The 20,079-nt window shown below is 37.5% G+C and overlaps 1 protein-coding gene across 6 annotated transcripts in view; it reads right to left on the reverse strand.

Moving 5' to 3' along the window:
- The window catches only part of FNDC3B (fibronectin type III domain containing 3B), a 350,375-nt gene that overhangs the window by 149,612 nt on the left and 180,684 nt on the right, over nt 1–20,079 (reverse strand). For all 6 annotated transcript variants that reach the window (XM_065942284.1, XM_065942279.1, XM_065942281.1 and 3 more), the window contains one exon: nt 14,363–14,439. In XM_065942284.1, coding sequence (XP_065798356.1) covers nt 14,363–14,439 — 77 coding nt within the window. The remainder of the gene's footprint in view (nt 1–14,362; nt 14,440–20,079) is intronic.

The following is a 20,079-nucleotide window of genomic DNA, read 5'->3' on the forward strand; positions in this document are numbered from 1 at the left end:
TAAGAATAAATATTTCCACTAATTACAAAAATTAATAAATCTGAAATATAAATTACTTTTCTTCATCAAAAAAATGGATTTCCAGTTAGAGAAGTAACTTTTTGAAACCACAAATTGCTGGCATATATGAAAACTATTTCATAGCCCCATGTTTAATTATCGTAAATTATTCTGTGGTATTTGTGAAAAAAGTCTATTTACATGTACATGTGTAACGGGATACTTTTGTAATGGGATACCCCCTTAACCAATCAAGGTCTTATGACTAAAAATATTTTTAAGAAATGGAATATTCTGAAATAACTAAAAACAAAAATTAAAAAAAAATTATGCTGAATATTTTAATTATTGTTCTTCCATAACACAAACTGTAGCATATTTAGTCATCAAATCAGCTTTGAGATCTATGTCTAAGGAAATTAGGCCTACGTTCTTCCAAAGAATAAAAAAGTCTGAGGAGCAAAAATAGTGCACAATATAATAAGCAACTCAGGGAACAGTGGCCATAAATATTATGGTTTATAAAGAAATATACTACTGTAGCAGAAGAATGTAGACATTAGAAAGAGTTCAGTCTAAGAATCCTGAGACCATAAAAATGTGCCTTCAATCTCCATAAAGATCATGGAAAAGACAAGACTTTTCCTTTTGGGGTGAATGAAACTGTGATAATTTCCTCAGGCATGTTGCCTCTGCATACAGGCAAATCACTAGTATTCAATTCAACAACTATTTCCTGATACAGACTATAAGCTAAGCACTGGATATTCAAAGGTGAGAAAAAAATAGGTGCTAAATATTGACTTCTCTAGTTAGCCTAAAAAGAAAAAGAAAAATCAAGCTGAGTCCTAGTGAATTCTATTCAGAAATCAGGACAAAGTATTTTTTTTCCTAGATATCAGGACCAAGTATTCTTCATCTAGAATTTTTTCCTAGAGCTATGACTCAACGGAACACTCACCTTATCCAGACAGGCACAGACCCTTGGAAAAAATCACTGTGCTAGGTCCTCAGGTTGCCACCTCTTAAAGGATGAATTATGTATACTCTGCCCTGACCCCCACCAATTCATATAGCTAAGTCCCAACCAACCAGTACCTCACATGTAACTATATCTGGTGACAAGGCCTGTAACAAAATAATTATAGTAAAATGTGGTCAGATGGGTGGGTCCTAATCCAATATGACTGATATCCTTTTAAGAAAAGGAAATTAGGACACAGACAGGCAGAGGGAAGACCACGTGAGGACGGCAAAGGAAAAAGGCCATCTACAAGCCAAGAAGAGAGGCCTTAAAAGAAAACAAATTGATAGCCTCAGGGATTGCAAGGAAGTAATTTCTGTTTAAGCCACTCAGTCTATGGTACATTGTTACGGTGGCCTGAGCAAATTAATATACCACCTAACAGAGCCTCCTATCATAAGTTCTACCAGCCTCGTCTGCTTAAAAGCAACAACAGAAAAAATAAACATCCCCCCCCCATCCAAAAAAAACACAAAAACCCACAATTCTCTTTTAATAGTAATGCATTTAATTCCTCCTGGACAGGCTTCCCTGGTAGCTCAGCTGGTAAAGAATCTGCCTGTAATGCAGCAGACCCTGGTTCGATTCCTGGGTTGGGAAGATTCCCTGGAGAAGGGATAGGCTACCCACTCCAGTATTCTTGGGATTCCCTGGTGGCTCAGCTGGTAAAGAATCTGCCCACAGTACGGGAGACCTGGGTTCGATCCCTAGGTTGGGAAGATCTCCTGGAGAAGGGAACAGCTACCCACTCCAATATCTTGGCCTGGAGAATTCCATGGACTGTCCATGGGGTCCGCAAAGAGTCAGACAAGACAGCGATTTTCACTTTCACTATCCTTCTGGGTAGAACCACCCAGCCACTTTCCTCTAGCTAAGGAAGAAAGTTTGATGGCAAACAGCAGGTAATTAGAGTCTTTATCATGTCCTTTTACTCTGTTCAGTAAGTATTTATTGAGAAACCTGTATGTGCCTAGTAGTCTTGGCTATCCTGTGGCCTAAACACATGGATGAGAGGCCAGAAAATAAGGCACTAAAGGTTAAAGAGAGAAAATGTTTGCTTTCCTTGCACCAGTGTCTTTTAGAAGCACAAACAAGAAAACCATTGAAACAAAATGAGATAGGCTGGGGGCAATAGCAAGAGGGAGCGCTAACGTGAGCAGCAGGGAGGGAGAGGAGAACGCAGGTCACAGCCTGTGCCTGTGGTCTGCCAGGTGCATTTATCTCAGTTAACTTTCTTAACTACTGGAGAAATAGATATTAGCATCCCTGTTGCACATAAGAAAATCAAGGCACAGCACGATTACTATATACACTTAGTTCAACTAGTGAACCAGATTTTCATCCTGGTCTATACTCCAAAGTTTTCATTATGTAGAGCAAAGTTGAGTATGCTGCAAAATAAACATGTAAATAATGAACTGTTAGAAATAGGTTATGAAGAGATGTGAAAGGAGTCAAGATACAAACAATATTTACTGAATACCTGCTGCTCTGCTTTAATACCTTCTACCGGACATAATGCTACTCAATGTTCAAGTCCTAGAATGGTAACTGCTACATAGTAGGAAAAAACGTCCCTAGCCATTACTACTATTAATATTACCACCTCACTAAATCCTCCCAACAATCCTGGGAGGCAAATACAGTCATCCTCATTTGAGAGAGAAAAGGAATGAAGCTCAGTAAAGTTAAGCTAACTCACATAAAGTCAGAGAGCTGGGGGTGGTGGGTACAGTTTTGAGTCCAAGAACTAAAATGGATCTCTTAAAAACATTTATGTTTTGACAATCTTTTCTCTAGTTAATAGAGAAGGTAGTTCCTCCCCTTACTGAACTGAAATATGCTCCACAGGAATTTCAATTAACTCCTCAATTCCTTAAACGCTCTCCTTCTACTTCTGCACTACAAGCAACAGGAATCGAAAGAAGAGCCTCAATGGTAGGAGGCAAAAGAAAAATTTTAAAATGCTGTCCCAAGGCCCAGTGATGATCCGAGATGCGGATAGAACAGAATGCATGTGGATACATGTGAACCCACATGCATGCAGTTAGCATGCAAGTCTGGCTTGCCTGAGTGAGATGCTGCATACAGAAAAGTGGGACCAAATGAGTTTGCAAAAGTTGGGTTCATGCTCACTTCCTAATGGTAGCCAACATACTTGAAGTGGGTTCCCAGGCCATTCTGGTAACTGAGCAGTGAACAAGGAGAAGGAAAGGTTGGGTAACATGAAACAGCTGCATAGACAGAGGAACAGGCAGACAAACCATCGAGGCTTCTCCTGGCCAGACGTGCTCACCCCACCATCAGCATCTCTGCAGCACTGAAGACAGATCTGTCTCTCCCACCAACTTCAAGTCCCTCAAAATACCCAGGCATACAGGAGGTTCTCAATATAAGTTGGCTAACAAACAAATGAATGAAAAAGCAAGCAAAAAAAATAAGTTTATCTCTTACATTTAATGTCTAGCAACAGTTATTATTGGGCTTCCCTGGTGGTTCAGCAGTGAAGAATCAGCCTTCAATGCAAGAGCTGTAGGTTCGATTCCTGGGTTAGAAAGATCCCTTAGAGAAGGAAATGGCTACCCACTCCAGTGTTCTTTCCTGGGACATCTCATGGACAGGAGAGCCTGACAGGCTACAGCTCATGGGGTTGCAAAAGAGTCAGACACAACTTAGCAACTAAACAACAATAAGAGTTGTTAATAATAACATATTCTTTATCAAAATCAATCTCTCCCCATAACTCAGGTAAATACCTGACATCATACTCTAACATTTTAGATAATCTAAACTCAATTAATTCCAGATCTGTTATCCCTGACACTCTTGTTTTAAATAAGTATGGTTTTACTATAAGAGAGACAGAAAATTTACACATTTCTCGTGTAAGTTCTACTTCAAATCCAAAGGCAGCTAAGTGGTTTTATTTTATTCATCACCAACCAGGAATGAAAAGTCTTATTTTTCACCGTTCCTTTCTTGCACTGACTTCTCAACTCTGCATTTTCTAATATAGTAAACATAACAAAAGAGGAAAAGCAAGTTTGTTCTTCATGGAGGTTAGAAACTTGAAATGTAAGGACTGTACTCTCCCTAGCCCAAGCCCTTTTCTGATGCTATGGATGAGACTCCTACCAACATCACCAAGTGCCTTAGAAAAAAAGTGAAAATTAGGATAACGGAATAGTTAAAGGGCAACCAAAGATTTGCAGGAGCCAAGCGGTGGTTCTATCTTATAGATGAAGTTATCTGACTTCAAAACATGGCAGGAGTCAATGAATTTCCCAAATCTTCTGACTTTTCTGCGTTTTCAAATTTAATGATTACGACTGTGGTTGAAAACATCAAATATTACTTCTCAATCTCCTTTCTCTTCACATCTGTTACAGCCAAACACTGATGAAATACTATCTGCTCTTTCCAATGTTCCATTATTGTGAATGTTCCCAGACGATAAACCCTCTAGGTTTAGGACCAGCTCCTTTTGCCACTCAGCATGATTGTTTTTGTAGCAGAATGGAAAAATAAACTATCAGTGATATTTCTAGGTTTTTTAAAGCCTTTTATATAATATCAAAGGATTATCCTGCAGAGTAGATGCAGATAATCAATATCCTCTTTGAATCTAGAGTGAAAAAAAAGTTCCTTGAAAATTCCACTTTTCTGAAAGAGTTCTTGCCAATGGTTAAGTAAACAACCAATTTCATATGCTTCATAGGTAACCAAACTTCAGGTTTTAAGTAACAAGGTGATTCATGAATGAATAACAATTCCCCAAACATTTTACCCACACACTCACTTATATCTGGAAACCTTAAATTTTCCATTGGTGAATAATTCTTAATGCACATGCCAACTTCAAGCAATGGCTGAAGTACAGACCAATGCGTCAATGGTTAGATCCAGATAACACATCTGAGGTTGCTATATGAGGGAATCCCAAGTTGAAGGTACTGAAGTGGCTCACTAGTCTTCAGTGTTGTGGAGCACGACTCTTACAGAGAGGCCTGTCCAGAGGTGAACAGTATAAGGAGATAACCTCATAAATGGCAAGCCTCACTCTACTAGCCTTATGTATACCAACACTTTTATACACAGAGAAACCCCTCACGTGTACATTTATCTTTAATCTGGAAAAAAGAGCACAACTAGGTCATATATAAATGATTTACAACTAAAACCATTGAGGACTGGAGAGGAGGATGGAAACAAGTACATCTACAGTGGTATCTCTTTTAATCCAACTACTTCAGTAAAGGATGTAATGTAGTTGAGGGGACAATGGCAGTAATTGATTAAGTCCTTCCACATTAAGAAGGAAGCCCAGCAAAGTTTGAAATCCATCTTATGAACCACAGAACTGGAGTTGGGTCCTCAGCTGGTGCCAGCTCCATCTTATCAAACCTCAGCTACCCCAGCTTGATGGGCAGAGAGGCAGAGAACTAAGCAACATAATAATGTATAAAATGCTTGGCACATAATTCACATAACCCTCAGAAGATCCTCTGACGTGGGCAACATCACAGTCCTAAATTCTAGATGAAGAATCTTCAGGAGCAATTAACCCAAGGCCAGCTAAGTGGGTGACAAGATTCATACCCAACTACTGTGACTGGAAGTGTTGTGCCTTTTCTATCATATTTTACTGTATATTGCCACCTAAAGACCAAAAAGTTCCACCACATTTGAAGATCAAAAATCAAATCTAACACTCCTAGTATTTGTAAGAACCGTGGACAAGTGAGAAGAGTTATAACCATAGAGTTTCAATGAATAAAATGGAACAAATAGTTGTATCAGACTATATGGTATCTCTTGTTTGGAGGAACAGGAATATTTGTCAGCAGATAAACAGTAAGTAGTAACCTCATGCTTTAATTTGTGCCAAACTGAGTTGCCTTTAAGATATTAATAATAAACAAGGTTCTACTGTATAGCACAGGGCATTATATTTAATATCCTGAGATAAGCCATAATGGAAAAGACTATTTAAAATGTACATATACGTGAGTGTGTGTGTGTGTGTAACTGAATCACCTTGCTGCACAACAGGAATCAACACAACATTGTAAATCAACTACACTTCAATTTTTAAAAAAGATATTAGTAGAACTATCAACAAAGGAATCTTCAGGAATAACTGCTCCTATTCCTCACGCCTCTCCACTGATCAGCAGAGAAAACATCGCCAATCACATCTTTGCAGTCCAGCTTCTCAGACACATTTATATCCACAGAAACACAGGTAGGTTGTTCTAGACTATCTATGAATTTTATATTTTACACTTAAAAATGCTTCAGCAATCTGGCAGTGGGTCCCATGGCACAAGAAATGATTAAGAATCTGTGCTGTTGATAATCAGATATTTATTACAAAGCAAAATAACCATACTATACATCCAAGTTTATAAACATGATGAGCTTCAAAGAATGTGTAGGAATACAACCTCTTAACCTTGGTTAAGTTTTGTGCCCAAAGGTTGGGCAGAGGTGATTATCTAAGAAAAGTTGTTACATACTTGGGTTACTAATTTGGAAAGACAGACTACAATAATCATATAATAAAATAAAATATAAGTTAATGGACATAATTTAATCCTTTTAATGATTTAGAAGTCATTTGCAGATGTGATATCTTCTCAATATTATTACCATGAAAATCAACTATCAAATCACTATCATTTTTCTATAGAAGTGAGGAATAGCATAGTACTCAATAAAATGCTAAATTTCCCAAAAGCCTGCCCCACTGTTGTTGTGACTGCTTATGGAAACTTATATGTTCTCTTGGTCTCTTCTTAAGGAGCAGTATGAACAGTAGAGGAGAATCACCTAATTTTAGATTAGAAAACAATCTCAGAGATCCTCAAACACCTTCCTTTGCCCTCCTCCCTCCCAAAGATAAAAATGACTCCAAAAGTCAGACAAATTTTGATAGATGCTGAGCATGTGCTTGACATCTTTCAGGGAACTGAAGATACAGTGATGGACAGGACACAGAGGTCCCTGGTCTTGAGGCATTAAATGCTAAAAGGGAGGAAGACCAACAAAGAGCAAGTAAACACACAAGTAAAACACCCAAACAGATAACTTAAAATACTCCTAAAATCACACAGGGAGCTGGATGCAGAACCCTACCTGGGCTCACATTTCATCTCCTAATAATCCTGCGTTCTATTAGGTCACAATGCCAGGATCTCAGAAACAAAGGAAAGAAATTTAAGAGAAAATGCAGAACAAGGAGACAGAGGAACTTGCACAATGCTCAGAGGGGAGGGTACATCTCTTTTAATTCAGCATTGCCAACCTTGTCTGTAATCACTCCTCAAACAAATTAAGGCATAAAATAAAAACTAAAGTTACTGTAAATCTGCTGATGATAGAAACTAAAACAGAAGGGATACATACGTCCTCTGCTCTTTTCCACATACCCTCCCAGCATGCACACACATTGTTGACTGTGAGACATTTTCCTAACTTCCCATAGAAAAATCAATGCTGCTGAAGATTTAAAGTCTTAAAAGAGATTTCAATTTTCTTATTACTGGTTGCTAAGTGGGTCTGATTCCTGGTCTGCCCAGGTACAGGGCAATCAATGCCTCATGCTCCGTTCTGATCATCACTTTTACTGTGTTGAGGATGAAGGAGGGCATTAGTCTAACACCAGGTCGTACTCACCAAATGGAAGCATTGAGGCTAAATGTTAATAGCTCAGATTTCGCTGAACAATATGGGGGAAAGCATTCCATGGCTTCCAACTACAGACCCCACTGTTTCTCCAAAGGACGCTGATTTCTGGCCAACTCTGGAAAAAAGTCTCATTGGAGAATGACCAACCAAACCAAACTTTAAACGTGTTTTTAAATGGATTTCTTGTCTCCCTTCAGTCAAGAGAAATGGAATATATATACTTTCAACAGGTAACTACCCATTAACTAATCCTCAAAACAATGGAAAGAGGTAAAGTGTGTACTTCTGCTATAACAACAGAAATACTTATTTTGACTACTCTTTAAAGTTTTTAGGTTCTACCAATTAATATGGAAAAAGAAGCGTGGTTTCTCAAATGATGGAACATTAACTTGAATGTTTCACTTTTTCTCTTCATATGCTTTTTAAATCTGGGGGTCTACATGAAATTTTCCCCTATTAACTTTTGAAAATGTTTCATAAATTACTATGGAAGCATGGAAAATTACACTCATGGCATCTGCTTAAGAAATTTTTATATATAAATTCTTCAAAAGTTAATGATGAAGTTAAAAAATTTAAGAAAAACCGGGGCAAGTATACAATGAAAGGAAAAATTTGCTTCATATGGCGTGATCTCAATATGTATTGGGGAAGGCAAATTCTGCCAAACTTTCATTGAAATTGCTTTAACAGGCTTCTTCATTCTAATAACTACCACTTAGTGAACTGCCCAGCGTGGACTGCACAGTTCACATAGCATTTCTCTTAATTCTTCCCTCTACCACATCAGGTAGGTATTCACCTTTGTGGTGAAAGAATTTGTAAAAGTCACACAGGAAGTAGCCATACAAAGACAGGTTTTTCAAGTAATGTCCATGATCTTCCCAGTTCACCCAGTTTTCCCATAGTTTCAACCCTAATCACACTAACAAATGCTTTTCCATAATGGAAATAATAATGAGTGTGATAAGACTAAATTCTCTCTCACATAAATTCACTTCCTCATAGATGTGGGAAAAAACATTTTTTCTTAGCCTATATTTTCCGTCAAGTTTTAAAGGTCAGATTATAAATTCCTCAAAGCTCCCCCAGGCTTCCACCAAAAAGTAAAGCACAACAACCCCCGCCAACACACACACACACACGACAACAACAGAAATAAGCCTACTATCTCAGACAAGATTCCACTCATCTCCTGCCCTAGTCTATATTATCTCTAAGGAGAGCCAGTTCAGTCCTTCTCAACCTAAGAAAACACAGGCTGTGCTGTTGACTGTACATTGGAGCAGAGCTGTCTTTTCAGCTCCAAATCTCTCTTTCTTTAAGACCATCTGCTCAATACTGACATCAGTATTTTGTCAATTTGATCAAGTTTACCAGTCAGTCTTTAAAGTACTTTTAGCTACTAAAGTATGGAATGAATTCTACAACCAAGAATTTCTTCATTGACTCCATTTAGAGTGACTTCTGTAACATCTTTAACACTTCTTTCATCATTTACGTGCCTCCCTCTTCAATTTCCTTACAATGATGGACCATCTCATGCATGAGTAGCTGGTGTTTCAGTACTGGAGACGTACAAGCAGACATCCACATTCCCACAGTCAGAAAGCAATGTAACGTGAAGCAAACACAGTTAATCCTTAAACAAGGTGGGTGTTAGTGGCACTGACCCTCCTCACAGTCAAAAATCCACAAATAATTTAAAATCAGCCTTATCCATATCCTCATTCACAGAGTCAACCAACCACAGATTGTGCAGTACTGATTATCTAGTATTGAAAAAAATCCAAGTATAACTGAGTCTGTTATTTAAGGGTAAACTGTGTATCCATCAAAGGAGGCTCTGTCGCTAACTCTGAGATCATATCATAGTGGCAAAACGGTCAGTAAATTCAGAAATGCCTGTGTTGCAATCCTGATTCAACTCAGGGTCTTAGCTTCCTCATATGTAAAGTTAGGATGGTGAAAACTAGAGATGCAAATAAAGCATTGAGCAGAGCATACATAGTATTATTACCATCATCAACCCAGGCAGCAACACAGGCTGGACCATTTTTCCCAGCTGTGCCATTGTTTGCTGATTAATAATTAGGACTAGTCACTATCTCCCCCTTCTCTTTTGTAACAGCTCTGAGATATAATTTACATACCACCAATCCATTCTTTTAAAGTGTCTGATTCAGCTGGTTTTTAGTATATTCAGAGTTCAGTGACTATTACCATTATTTATTTCCAGAACATCATCATGATTCCAAAAAGAATGTCATACCCATTAGCAGGAACTTCCTAATACTCTCTTCCCCAGCTTCTGGCAACAACGAATTTATTTTCAGTGTCTATGGATTTGCCTATTCTGTACATTATATATAAGTGGAATGATGCTGTATATGATTTTTCTGTCTGGCTTCTTTCACTTAGCATAATATTTCAAGGTTCATCCATGTTTTAGCATGCATCAGTACTTCATTCCTTCTTATGGCTGAACAACAGTCCTTTGTATGGATATATCACATTATGTTGATCCATTCATATGGTGATGGACATCTGGGTTGTTTTCACTTTGGGGTTATTATGAAAAATGCTGCTATGAACATTCATAGATAAGCTTTTTTGTGTAAATATATGCTTTCTCTCCTCTTGGATATCTACCTAGAAGTAGAAGAACAGAGTCATATGGTAACTCTGATGAGATGGTTGGATGGCATCACTGACTCAATGGACATGAGTTTGAGCAGACTCAGGGAGATGGTGAGGGACAGAGAAACCTGGCATGCTGCAGTCCATGGGGACGCAGAGAGTCAGACATGACTTAGCAACTGAACAACAACAATAGTAACTCTATGTTTAACCATTTGAGGAGATGCCAGAATATCTTCCAAAGCAGTGTACTATTTTACATTGTCACAGGCAACGTAGGAGGGTTCCAAGTGTTCCACATTCTTACCAACACTTGTTATTACTTGTCTCTCAGACTAAAGACATCATGGTGTGTGTGACGTGCATTGCACTGTGGTTTTGCTCTGCATTTCCCTGATGGTTACTGGTGTTCACCACCTTTCAATGTACTACTTGGCCACCTGTACAGTGCTTTTGGAGAAACGTCTGTTCTGATCCTTTGTCCATACTTAAACTGGGGTTTTTATCTTTTTATTCCTGAGCTGTAAGATTTCCTGGTATATTCTAGGTACAAGTCTCTTCTAAAATATATGATTTGCATAGACTTTCTCCCAATTTATGAGCTCTCTTTTCATTTTATTGATGGTGACTCTAAAAGCATAAAAAGTCTTAATTTAGATGAAGTCAAATTTATCTATTGTCTTCTATTGATGCTTCTGATTTTCGTGTTACATCTAAGAATCCATTGCCTACTCCAAGGTTATAAAATTTTACTCCTAGAGCTATGTAGTTTTAGCTCTTACACTTACATCCATAATCCATTTAGAGTTAATTTTCGTATATGATGTGAGATAGAGGTCCAAATTCATTCTTTTGCGTTTGGATAACCAGTTGTCCCCATGCTGCTGTGGAGGACACTATTTCTTCCTCTACCAAATTATCTTTGCATTCCCCTCTCTTAAGTCCACATTCAGAGCTTTTCATTCCTTGTAAGTATACATCACTATGATCTTGTCAATTTCCCAGCTATCAAGTGTTTTATTACTCTACTTGAACCTGCACATCTTTGAATCCAATCTATGAATCTATCATATATTTACTTTATTTCAGCTTGGCCAATCACTTACATTTAAAAGCACTTATCAAGTACCTGCTACCTACCAGGCAGAACTCTAGATTCTCAGATACAATCCCAAAGAGGCACCAAGATTCTTGGGGATGATTATAAAATGTATTGTGTTTCATGACAGAGATGCAGAGAAAGTACCAAAGATGTTGAAAGAATAAAACAAAACAACCATCTCTGTGTTGGAGGTTCTAAAAGGGTCACAATGAGGAGGGGCATTTGAATAGAAGAATGACTGAACTGTCAGACAAAGAAGGGCTCTTGAGTTCTCCAAGAAGAGAGAAATAATGGGCACAAAAGTATGTAGTTGAGAAAAGGCCAGGGGACAGAAGTTTAAGGTGATAGCAATATGGGACAACAGGTATAGGCGATTCTCAAAAGGAGGGCAGTGTTGAAGAATTCATAAACCAAAGAGCTTTAATTTTACTTCTATGCAATGTACATCCAACTCTAGAACTGAACAAGGAAGCCGCATGTAATTGAGGAAAAGGACTGTGGGGTTAATAAGTAAAATTGTTTTGGATAGTGATAGACTAGTATTGGGCATTCTTATGTATGTCTAGCCAGGAGGGGGATTTTTTTTTTTTTTTTAAGTGATGCTTTCTCCTCACAACTGAATAACAAAAAGATATTCTGCTTCTTGACAAGTCGAAGATGTTTTATATTTGGCTCCAACCCTCTTCATTCTTTGAAGTCTGTATATGGCCAGCCTTAAAGAAGATGTTGTACATCTTTGTGCTTCAGGCTCTCAATTTTCTTCACTGTAATAATTTCTTTTACTTAGACACTTCACTATCCAATATTATTAACATTATAATACTTACCACTGAGGATCATTTAACTCTGGGCCCATCTTCTGATCAGAAAGCCCAATCTAAATGAAACTGAACACATGCCTTACAGGTCGTTTCTTGCACTTTTCGTCTTCTTTTTTTTTGGAATATTTCCATCAACTTTATTTTAAATTTTTATTTTAGATTGGAGTATTCCTGCTCTTTTTCAATTCAGAATCCAAATTATTCCATTTTTACTAACCTTCCAATATGTCTGAGCACACACTGCCATAATTCTGAATTGAGAAAGTGTCTCACTATACTTCCATCATCAGTTTTATGAAAGTAAGTCTACAGCTTTGCTTTTCCTCTTTCTACTTACATTTTCTATCAAAGTTTTTCAGAACCAGAAATACACCATGGTCTAAAATTCTCTATTTTCCCTAGGAAACCTAATAAATGTTTGGCAGTTAGTAAAGTCACAGCAACGCCACTAGCAAGAAAAAGCACATTACAGCTTCCCTCCACTAGAATCTTTAACTGGTATTCCTTAAATGGGCCTTTAGCATAAAAGGAGGTGTTATTTCAACCATCACAATGGTGAGAACTGTACTCTGTTTTCACAAGAATGAAACACTTCCTCAAAATAAATGAGTGGGAGACATAATAGAATTCTACATTCCTTGTTCTTTTCTGTTAATTGACTGGTGACGTGAATGTGATCCATCATCCTGGGTCCTGGTGCAAGGGCTGCTCTGCCCCCTTTTCTCCTTTCAGGGATCCTTATTTACAAAGCCTTGTGTAAAACAAGTCATTTATTTGCAACAGGGCAAAGGCAGGCCAATATTCTGCCTACTCAAAAAAAAAAGATGTCAAATTGGCTTGTATAAAAAAAAGTAGGGATGGAAAAAATAAAATTATAGTGGCTAAACTATGGCTTAGAGAGTGAAGAAAAGGGTGAATTTTTACATCAGAGAAGGATAAATCTTTGATTCCTGCCTAAACTTCAGCAATTTTCCTATGTAGCTGCCAATTTTTTCACTCTAGCAAAATCATTAAAACAGAAAATTACACATTTTTGATCCACCTTAAAAGAAGACAGAGAGAGAAAGAAAAAAATCTGGAAGACTATAATCCAAAAAATGCTAAATATAACATTTATATTTAAATTTATAAATATTTTTATATTTATATTTTTTCTATTTAAATATTTTTACATTTATAAATATTTTTATATTTAAACTTACAAATATTTTTTACACGCTTCTCTGTGTTTTCAGAGTTTTTGCCAATGAATATAAGATGCCTTCATAATCAGGAAAGAAAAAAGAAAACAAAGGTAAAAAGTGGAGGGAAGACTTGGTTAGTTAGGTATTCAGGGGAGGAAGTAGTGCAGAGAGGAGTTCATATTGTCCTAGGAGAGAGGACAAAAACTCAAGTATACCCAGATGTCCATGTTCCAGGCAGTCTGAAGACCTTAAACCTTATCCAGGTATAGGTTTACCTTTTTTTAAAAATCCTTCCAACATACCTCTGAAATTGCCACTTCTTTTTAAACTGCTGTTCTCTTTTTTTTTTTAACTTAAATAATCCAATTTCAGAGAAATTTAAGTACAAACAGCCAAGTTCTCACATTATATTTGTAATTCACCAAGACCAAGTTGTGCCACATTACAGAGAAATTAGGACACCAGAACAGAGCACAGATTCTGTTGATGTTAACTATGTCTCCTTTAATATTTTTGCTAACTGAATCTACACTTCCCTCCCAACTAGCAAATCGGGGTACAGCGGAAGGAAGTCCCTAAGGCAGTAGACTTTATGAAGAAACCACCATCAGACGGTCGAGGGTGAAACCCACCTCGATGGAAGGAGGTCTCCTAACCCTACTGTGTTTGCCTCCAACTGACTTTCTGGGAAGTCAAGCGGCAAGAATCCAGAAGAGAACATGTGGTACCCAAGTGCACACACACAAAAAATAAAAAGCCAAAACAAACAAAAACAAAAACACCCCACAACGCTACCACTCTCCTAACTAAATTAATCCCGGGATGAGTCTTTGAAGCCATATATTCTTTTGAAGTGACAGGGCCAACAGTGGGTAGAGAAGTCTATTAAATGGTTTACCTGTGAAATATAACCTGGAGGCACATGGATGGGAGGAATGGATCCATTGGGTGACATCATGGGAACTTCAGCAGGTCCTAAAAGAGGAAGGAGTAAGATATTAACAGCTGAAGAAATATACATTATTCAAAACAATCACTGGTATGTTTAAATATTATCAAAACTGAAGAGAATTATTTTGACTATTTTCTCTTCAATAATTGGTATCTCGTGCCTTAAATCCGAAATGGATGAAAAGGAATTCTCCAGTTGCATAAGTCAAGGGGCTGGGAAGGAGGAAAACTGCTATGAATCTCTTTATAAAGATTTAATTATTCCCAAAGCCTCAAATTCCATAAACTAAAGCTGTGCAGGTAAGAGTATTCTAACAAAGTGGGGCAAAAATTTTCCTTTCTTGCCTTTAAAAGAATGTACTATTAATACATGCTTAAGCAAGTAAATTTTTAACTGAGTTTACCTCTTCTGCTTTAAAAAAGCTTTGGGTTTAAAATTTTTATTTTGATTATTGTTTCAGCAAGCTACTGTAACACGCCATTAATTTGACATAGAAGAGACCTTTAAAAATACTCCAAACCCACTGAATTTGACATATCTCTGAAAAGGAAGGGGGTAAAAATAGACCATGTTTAAAACTAGGCACTACTACTACTAGGAATCCTCATACAAAATTTAATTGGATTATTTCAGAGTAAAGCATTGAATTAACAAAAGGTTAGTTTCAAAATATTAAATGCAACAAATGTTAATGGCATGTCTAAGGCAAACAATGAAAGGCAAGGCGATCATCAATTACCTAAGACATACTTTGAGTTAAATATTTAATTACAAGGAAACTAACTGTCATAACATCAAAATCAATTTTGGACACCCTTCCAAAGATTCTGTGACTAAATAGTTTCTCTGGAAGAGTACGACCTCAGGTTACAGGCTTTCAGTTTGATAGGTGGCTCCCCTGTTTAGCAACCCGCATCCCAAACGTCAATCCAAAGCCATGTTTCGAGTCTGAGATGTGACTTCCTGGCTCCAAGTGCCCTGTGTTGTTTATTTGCTTTCTCCTAACGTGTGTTGTGCCGCTGGCAATGAAAATTGCCCTGCTGTAACAAAAACAAAAAAAAATACGCTTTTCTAGGCAAAAAAAGACAGACCCTGGCACCCAGTACTGTATTTACGTATAACCACAATGTACCTTTCACCTCACAGTACAATCCACTGTTAGAACTACTTCTCAGGAAAAGTGTGGAGGAACAGGGATGTCGGGGTGCCCATCGAAAGGTCTGCACATATAGGAAAAATATAAAGAAGAAGGGCAGAAAAGATTCCAATATTCATGTAACATTCCATATGACTTGAGTCACTGCAACTTCACGTACAACGTGCCAAAGCTCTGAACTATCTATCCGATAATCTAAATACATACCAAATACCACAGTAGTCTCTACACTGTAACACACTGGGAATCAGATAAAGCAAAGCATGACAGTGGCATAAGAAAGGATAATTCCATGACCCCAAGGTATTTTTAAGTATGAGTCAAACTAATACATTCATCTATCACCGAAGGCACTTTCCAAATTCACCCTTCTTATCAGCTTTAGCATTTTTGCCATAGTCATTAAGACATTTAGGTATTTACTATATATTTTTATTTTAATTGATTCACTTAAAAAAAATCATAAGCAACTATTTTACCTTTAGCCTGAGTACTATCCTTGAAATACAAGGGTCAATGAACTCAGATCTATAAGCAGGCATTACAACCACACCCTCCGTCTAGTTTCATTTCCCAGCTCACTATTCACACCGGTTTTGTAACTTTGAACAATTCACTTAGCCTCTCTGAGCCTCACTTATCAAGTGTTAGTTGCTCAGCCACGTCCAACTCTTTGTGACCCCATGGACTGCAGTCCACCAGCCTTCTCTGTCCATGGAATTCTCCAGGCAAGAACAGTGCAGTGGGTTGCCATTTCCTTCTGCAAGGGAACTTCCTGACCCAGGAATTGAACCCGGGTCTCCCGCATTATAGGCAGATTCTTTACCATCTGAGCCACCACAATTCCTACCTCACAGGACTGGATTTAAAGATTAAATTCAGGAATTCATTCAAAAGCACTTAGGGCAGGCATGGCACAATAATCACTCATCAAAATGTTAGCAATCCTTACAGTTTCTTCTTTTATTTATAGCTTTTTGTTTTCTCCTGTCCTTTCATTACAATTAGATTTTAAGCACTTTTTTTTTTTAAAGTGCATGTCCCTGCAACACATAAAATCAACACGCATATACTCTGTACAACACTGACTTAACGGCAATAACTTCCTCATCAGACAAATGTCAAATAGTTGACAGTATGGAGTGTGAACAGAAATGCCACCACCTCAATAAAGTACTACTTTTTAATCACCAAACTGTATACCAGACAAACAGTCTCTTAACCCCAGGCGAGACCCCTAAAACTGTTAAAGTCATTTGTATAAAATGCTTTAAAGAATGTAAGACAAGTCAGTGATTTACAGCCAGAAAATGTTTTCTTCCTGGCCTTGATTTCAAAAGTAGCCAAATGACTTTACCATGCTTGTTCCCCCTTCCTCTTGTCACTGTCATCAAAACCCTTTCAAAAAGCATTGCGAAATATACAGTAATGGTTTCTGAAACTCAGCTCTGCCTTGGAACCTTAAGATTTCACTCCTTTCTGAAATAAACCATTGCACCCTCAGGCATTCAGGAGTTTAACAGCTAGCAGAATAAAATCCCTTTTCACAGTGGTGGTATGAGAAAAGTCACTGTCTTCCTAAATACGTACCTGCCAATCAATGAGTTTAAGTGCTTCTGCTCAACTGTTTGTGTTTGAGAACCTCCTTATACTATTATAATTATTCCCTAATTAAAATACAAACTTCTCTTCCTAAACTTTTAGAATCACTAGATAACTTTTGATTTTTTAATTGGTGATCTCATGACACAAGATTTCAAGGATATAGCTATGAGAATACAGTGGAAAATGGTTTTCTTCTTATTCAAACCACCAACACAGGATATGTGAGGCAGGGGAAAAAAGCCACACAGTCTCCAAACAAACTTCCTCTTTGACTGTATTGGGAAATCATCGATCTATTAAACTTGAAAAAAAAATTTAATCACTTAAGATATCTCAAACCCTCTTTATTTAAACATTCTTGGCACATAAAGGTAAGTCTACACAAATATACATACACATAGATGAAACACTTTGAATCCAAACATACACCTTCAAAATACTATCTGAAATGGTTTTTTTTTTTGTTTTTTTGTTTTTTTTGAGAAACTAATTAAGAAGCTGAGCTCTTCCACAGACAGATAAAAGACGCCACATGTACAATTTCTAGAACTGGAATTAGAATGTTAGCTAAAAGTCAAGTAATTCCATGAAGAAATGTCTTGGGAGATTTGATCAATTTCAGCTTTTAGGTTGTGACTTCAACAGTCAAGACCTGCCCTACCCACCCCCGCCTCAGCCTTTTTCATTGAATAAGATGTGACACGGAAATAAGAACTATGATCCATTTATAGTCATTAAAAATTTTTAACTGCAATATTCATGTACATGGTCTGACATCTTAAAAGTCTGCTAGCGAAAAAAAAAAGTCTGCTAGCATTTGTTAGCGAATTGATTTTTCATTTACTTATAACAAACTGTGAACAAGAAAGGCTGGAGAATGGCTTAATTATTCAACCAATAGTAATTCATGCAAGGATCCTACAACTTTATTCTCATATCAAAGGGACTGAAGGGAAGTTCAGCAATGGTGTATTTTGGGGGCCACACATAGCTCATGGAGCTATGCCCCCACCAAGGCTGTAAGCCCATTCTACTTCACTTTATGCTTCTTCCCTGCTACTGGTGGTCCCACACAGCTCCCACATGGAGATACCCCTGGCTCTGACACTATTAATATACTCAGAATATTCTGTCCTGAGAGAAGAGCTAACTAGATTGACTCTTGACTGGAGGAGGATGTGCAAATGAGGTTCAGACACCTAGAAGTGGTGGAAAATGGGAATCCAGGGTATCAATTATCATTAAACCAGTTTCAGAAATATACCAGCTATAAATAATTAATTATACCACGATTTTGCCATTTTGAAAATGTATTTTTATGAGCTGAATATTCACCGGTAGGTAAACAAGTAATAAATAAATAGAATATTATTACTGTATTTGTATATAAACTAGTACCTGTGTGTCCAAATGGCTAGTTTCAACAATAGTCATTAGTAGCACTAGATTACATTCTTAGCTTATTAACTTAAATACTATCTTGTTCAAAAAGAATGAGAGGGAAAAAGGATGTAAGAGGACTGAGGGCACAGCATAGCAAGGTAAAGGAAAACTAATGAGAAAAATAAAACAAGGGCAAAACAGGGATGTGATGAAATCCAATAAGCCCTATTAAAAACAAAAACAAAAGACTCCAGATCTTTCCAAAGAGCCAGAAGAGAATTTCATGCTGGCTGAAGTAGTCATGAGGATAAGACCACAGCTAGTAGGTAACCAGATAATTATGGTGAAAGCAATTACCAAGACAAACAGCCTAAATAAAAGTACACTTGCGCTGCTTGCCATGCATGGGTCTAAGACTAAATACAAAATGTCAGGTCCTCTGGTGAATCTTGTGAATGTCCAATAACGAATCTCCAGTTATTTATGGTGATTTGAGACATGCAGACAAGTTAACAGACTATGTAGGCACTTTGGGAACATTGTTGTTGTTGTTTAAGCTATTCAACACTAATTCATCCCATATGAGGACTAAAAAGAATAGAGAGATAAAACACAGGTCCTAACCTAAGCTTAAACTCTAGTGCAGTGGTCCCTAAACTTTAGTACACATCAAAATTACCCAGAGGGTTTCCGAAAATCCAGATGACTAAATTCCACCTCCTTTAGTTTCAGAATCAGAAGATATGGGGTGGATCCTAAGAGTCAGAGTTTCTAACAAGTTCTTGAGTTGGTTAAAAGACAATAAGCATACGCAGCAAACATCACACTCAATGGTGAAAAAATTAAAGCCTTCCCCCTAACATCAGGAACAAGAGAAGGATGTCCACCTTCAAAATCACTATCAACAATGTAACCAGAAGTCCTAGCCAGAACAACTGGGAGAAAAACAAAAAACATCCAAACTGGAAAGGAGAAAGTAAACCCATGTTCGCAGATGACATCATCCCATACACAGAAAATCCTGAAGACTCCATAGACAAAACTCTATTAGATTTAAAAAAAGAGTTCAGTAAATTTACAGGGTACAAGAGCAACACACAAGTCAGTTATGTTTCTATGCACCAGAAATGAACAATCTGAAAAGGAAATTAAGAACATAATTCTATTTACAGCAACATCCAAAAGAATAAAATACCTAAGAATAAATTTAAACAGGGAACTGAATGCCTTCTGCACCTAAATTACAAAACACTGCTGAAAGAAAGTAAAAGATCTGAAGAAGTGGAACCCAAGAACACCTAAACAAAGACATGGAATGGAAGACAGTATTATTAAGATGGCAACACTGTTCAAAGTGATCTACTAAGTCAAAGTGATCTACAAAGTCAGTCCCTTCTCCAGAGGATCTTCCCAATCCAGGGATCAAACTCAGGTCTCCAGCATTGCAGGCGGATTCTTTACCAGCTGTGAGCCACAAGGGAAGCCCAAGAATACTGGAGTGGGTAGCCTATCCCTTCTC

Source organism: Muntiacus reevesi, chromosome 8, assembly GCF_963930625.1.
Source record: "Muntiacus reevesi chromosome 8, mMunRee1.1, whole genome shotgun sequence".
Classification (NCBI taxonomy): Eukaryota; Metazoa; Chordata; class Mammalia; order Artiodactyla; family Cervidae; genus Muntiacus; species Muntiacus reevesi.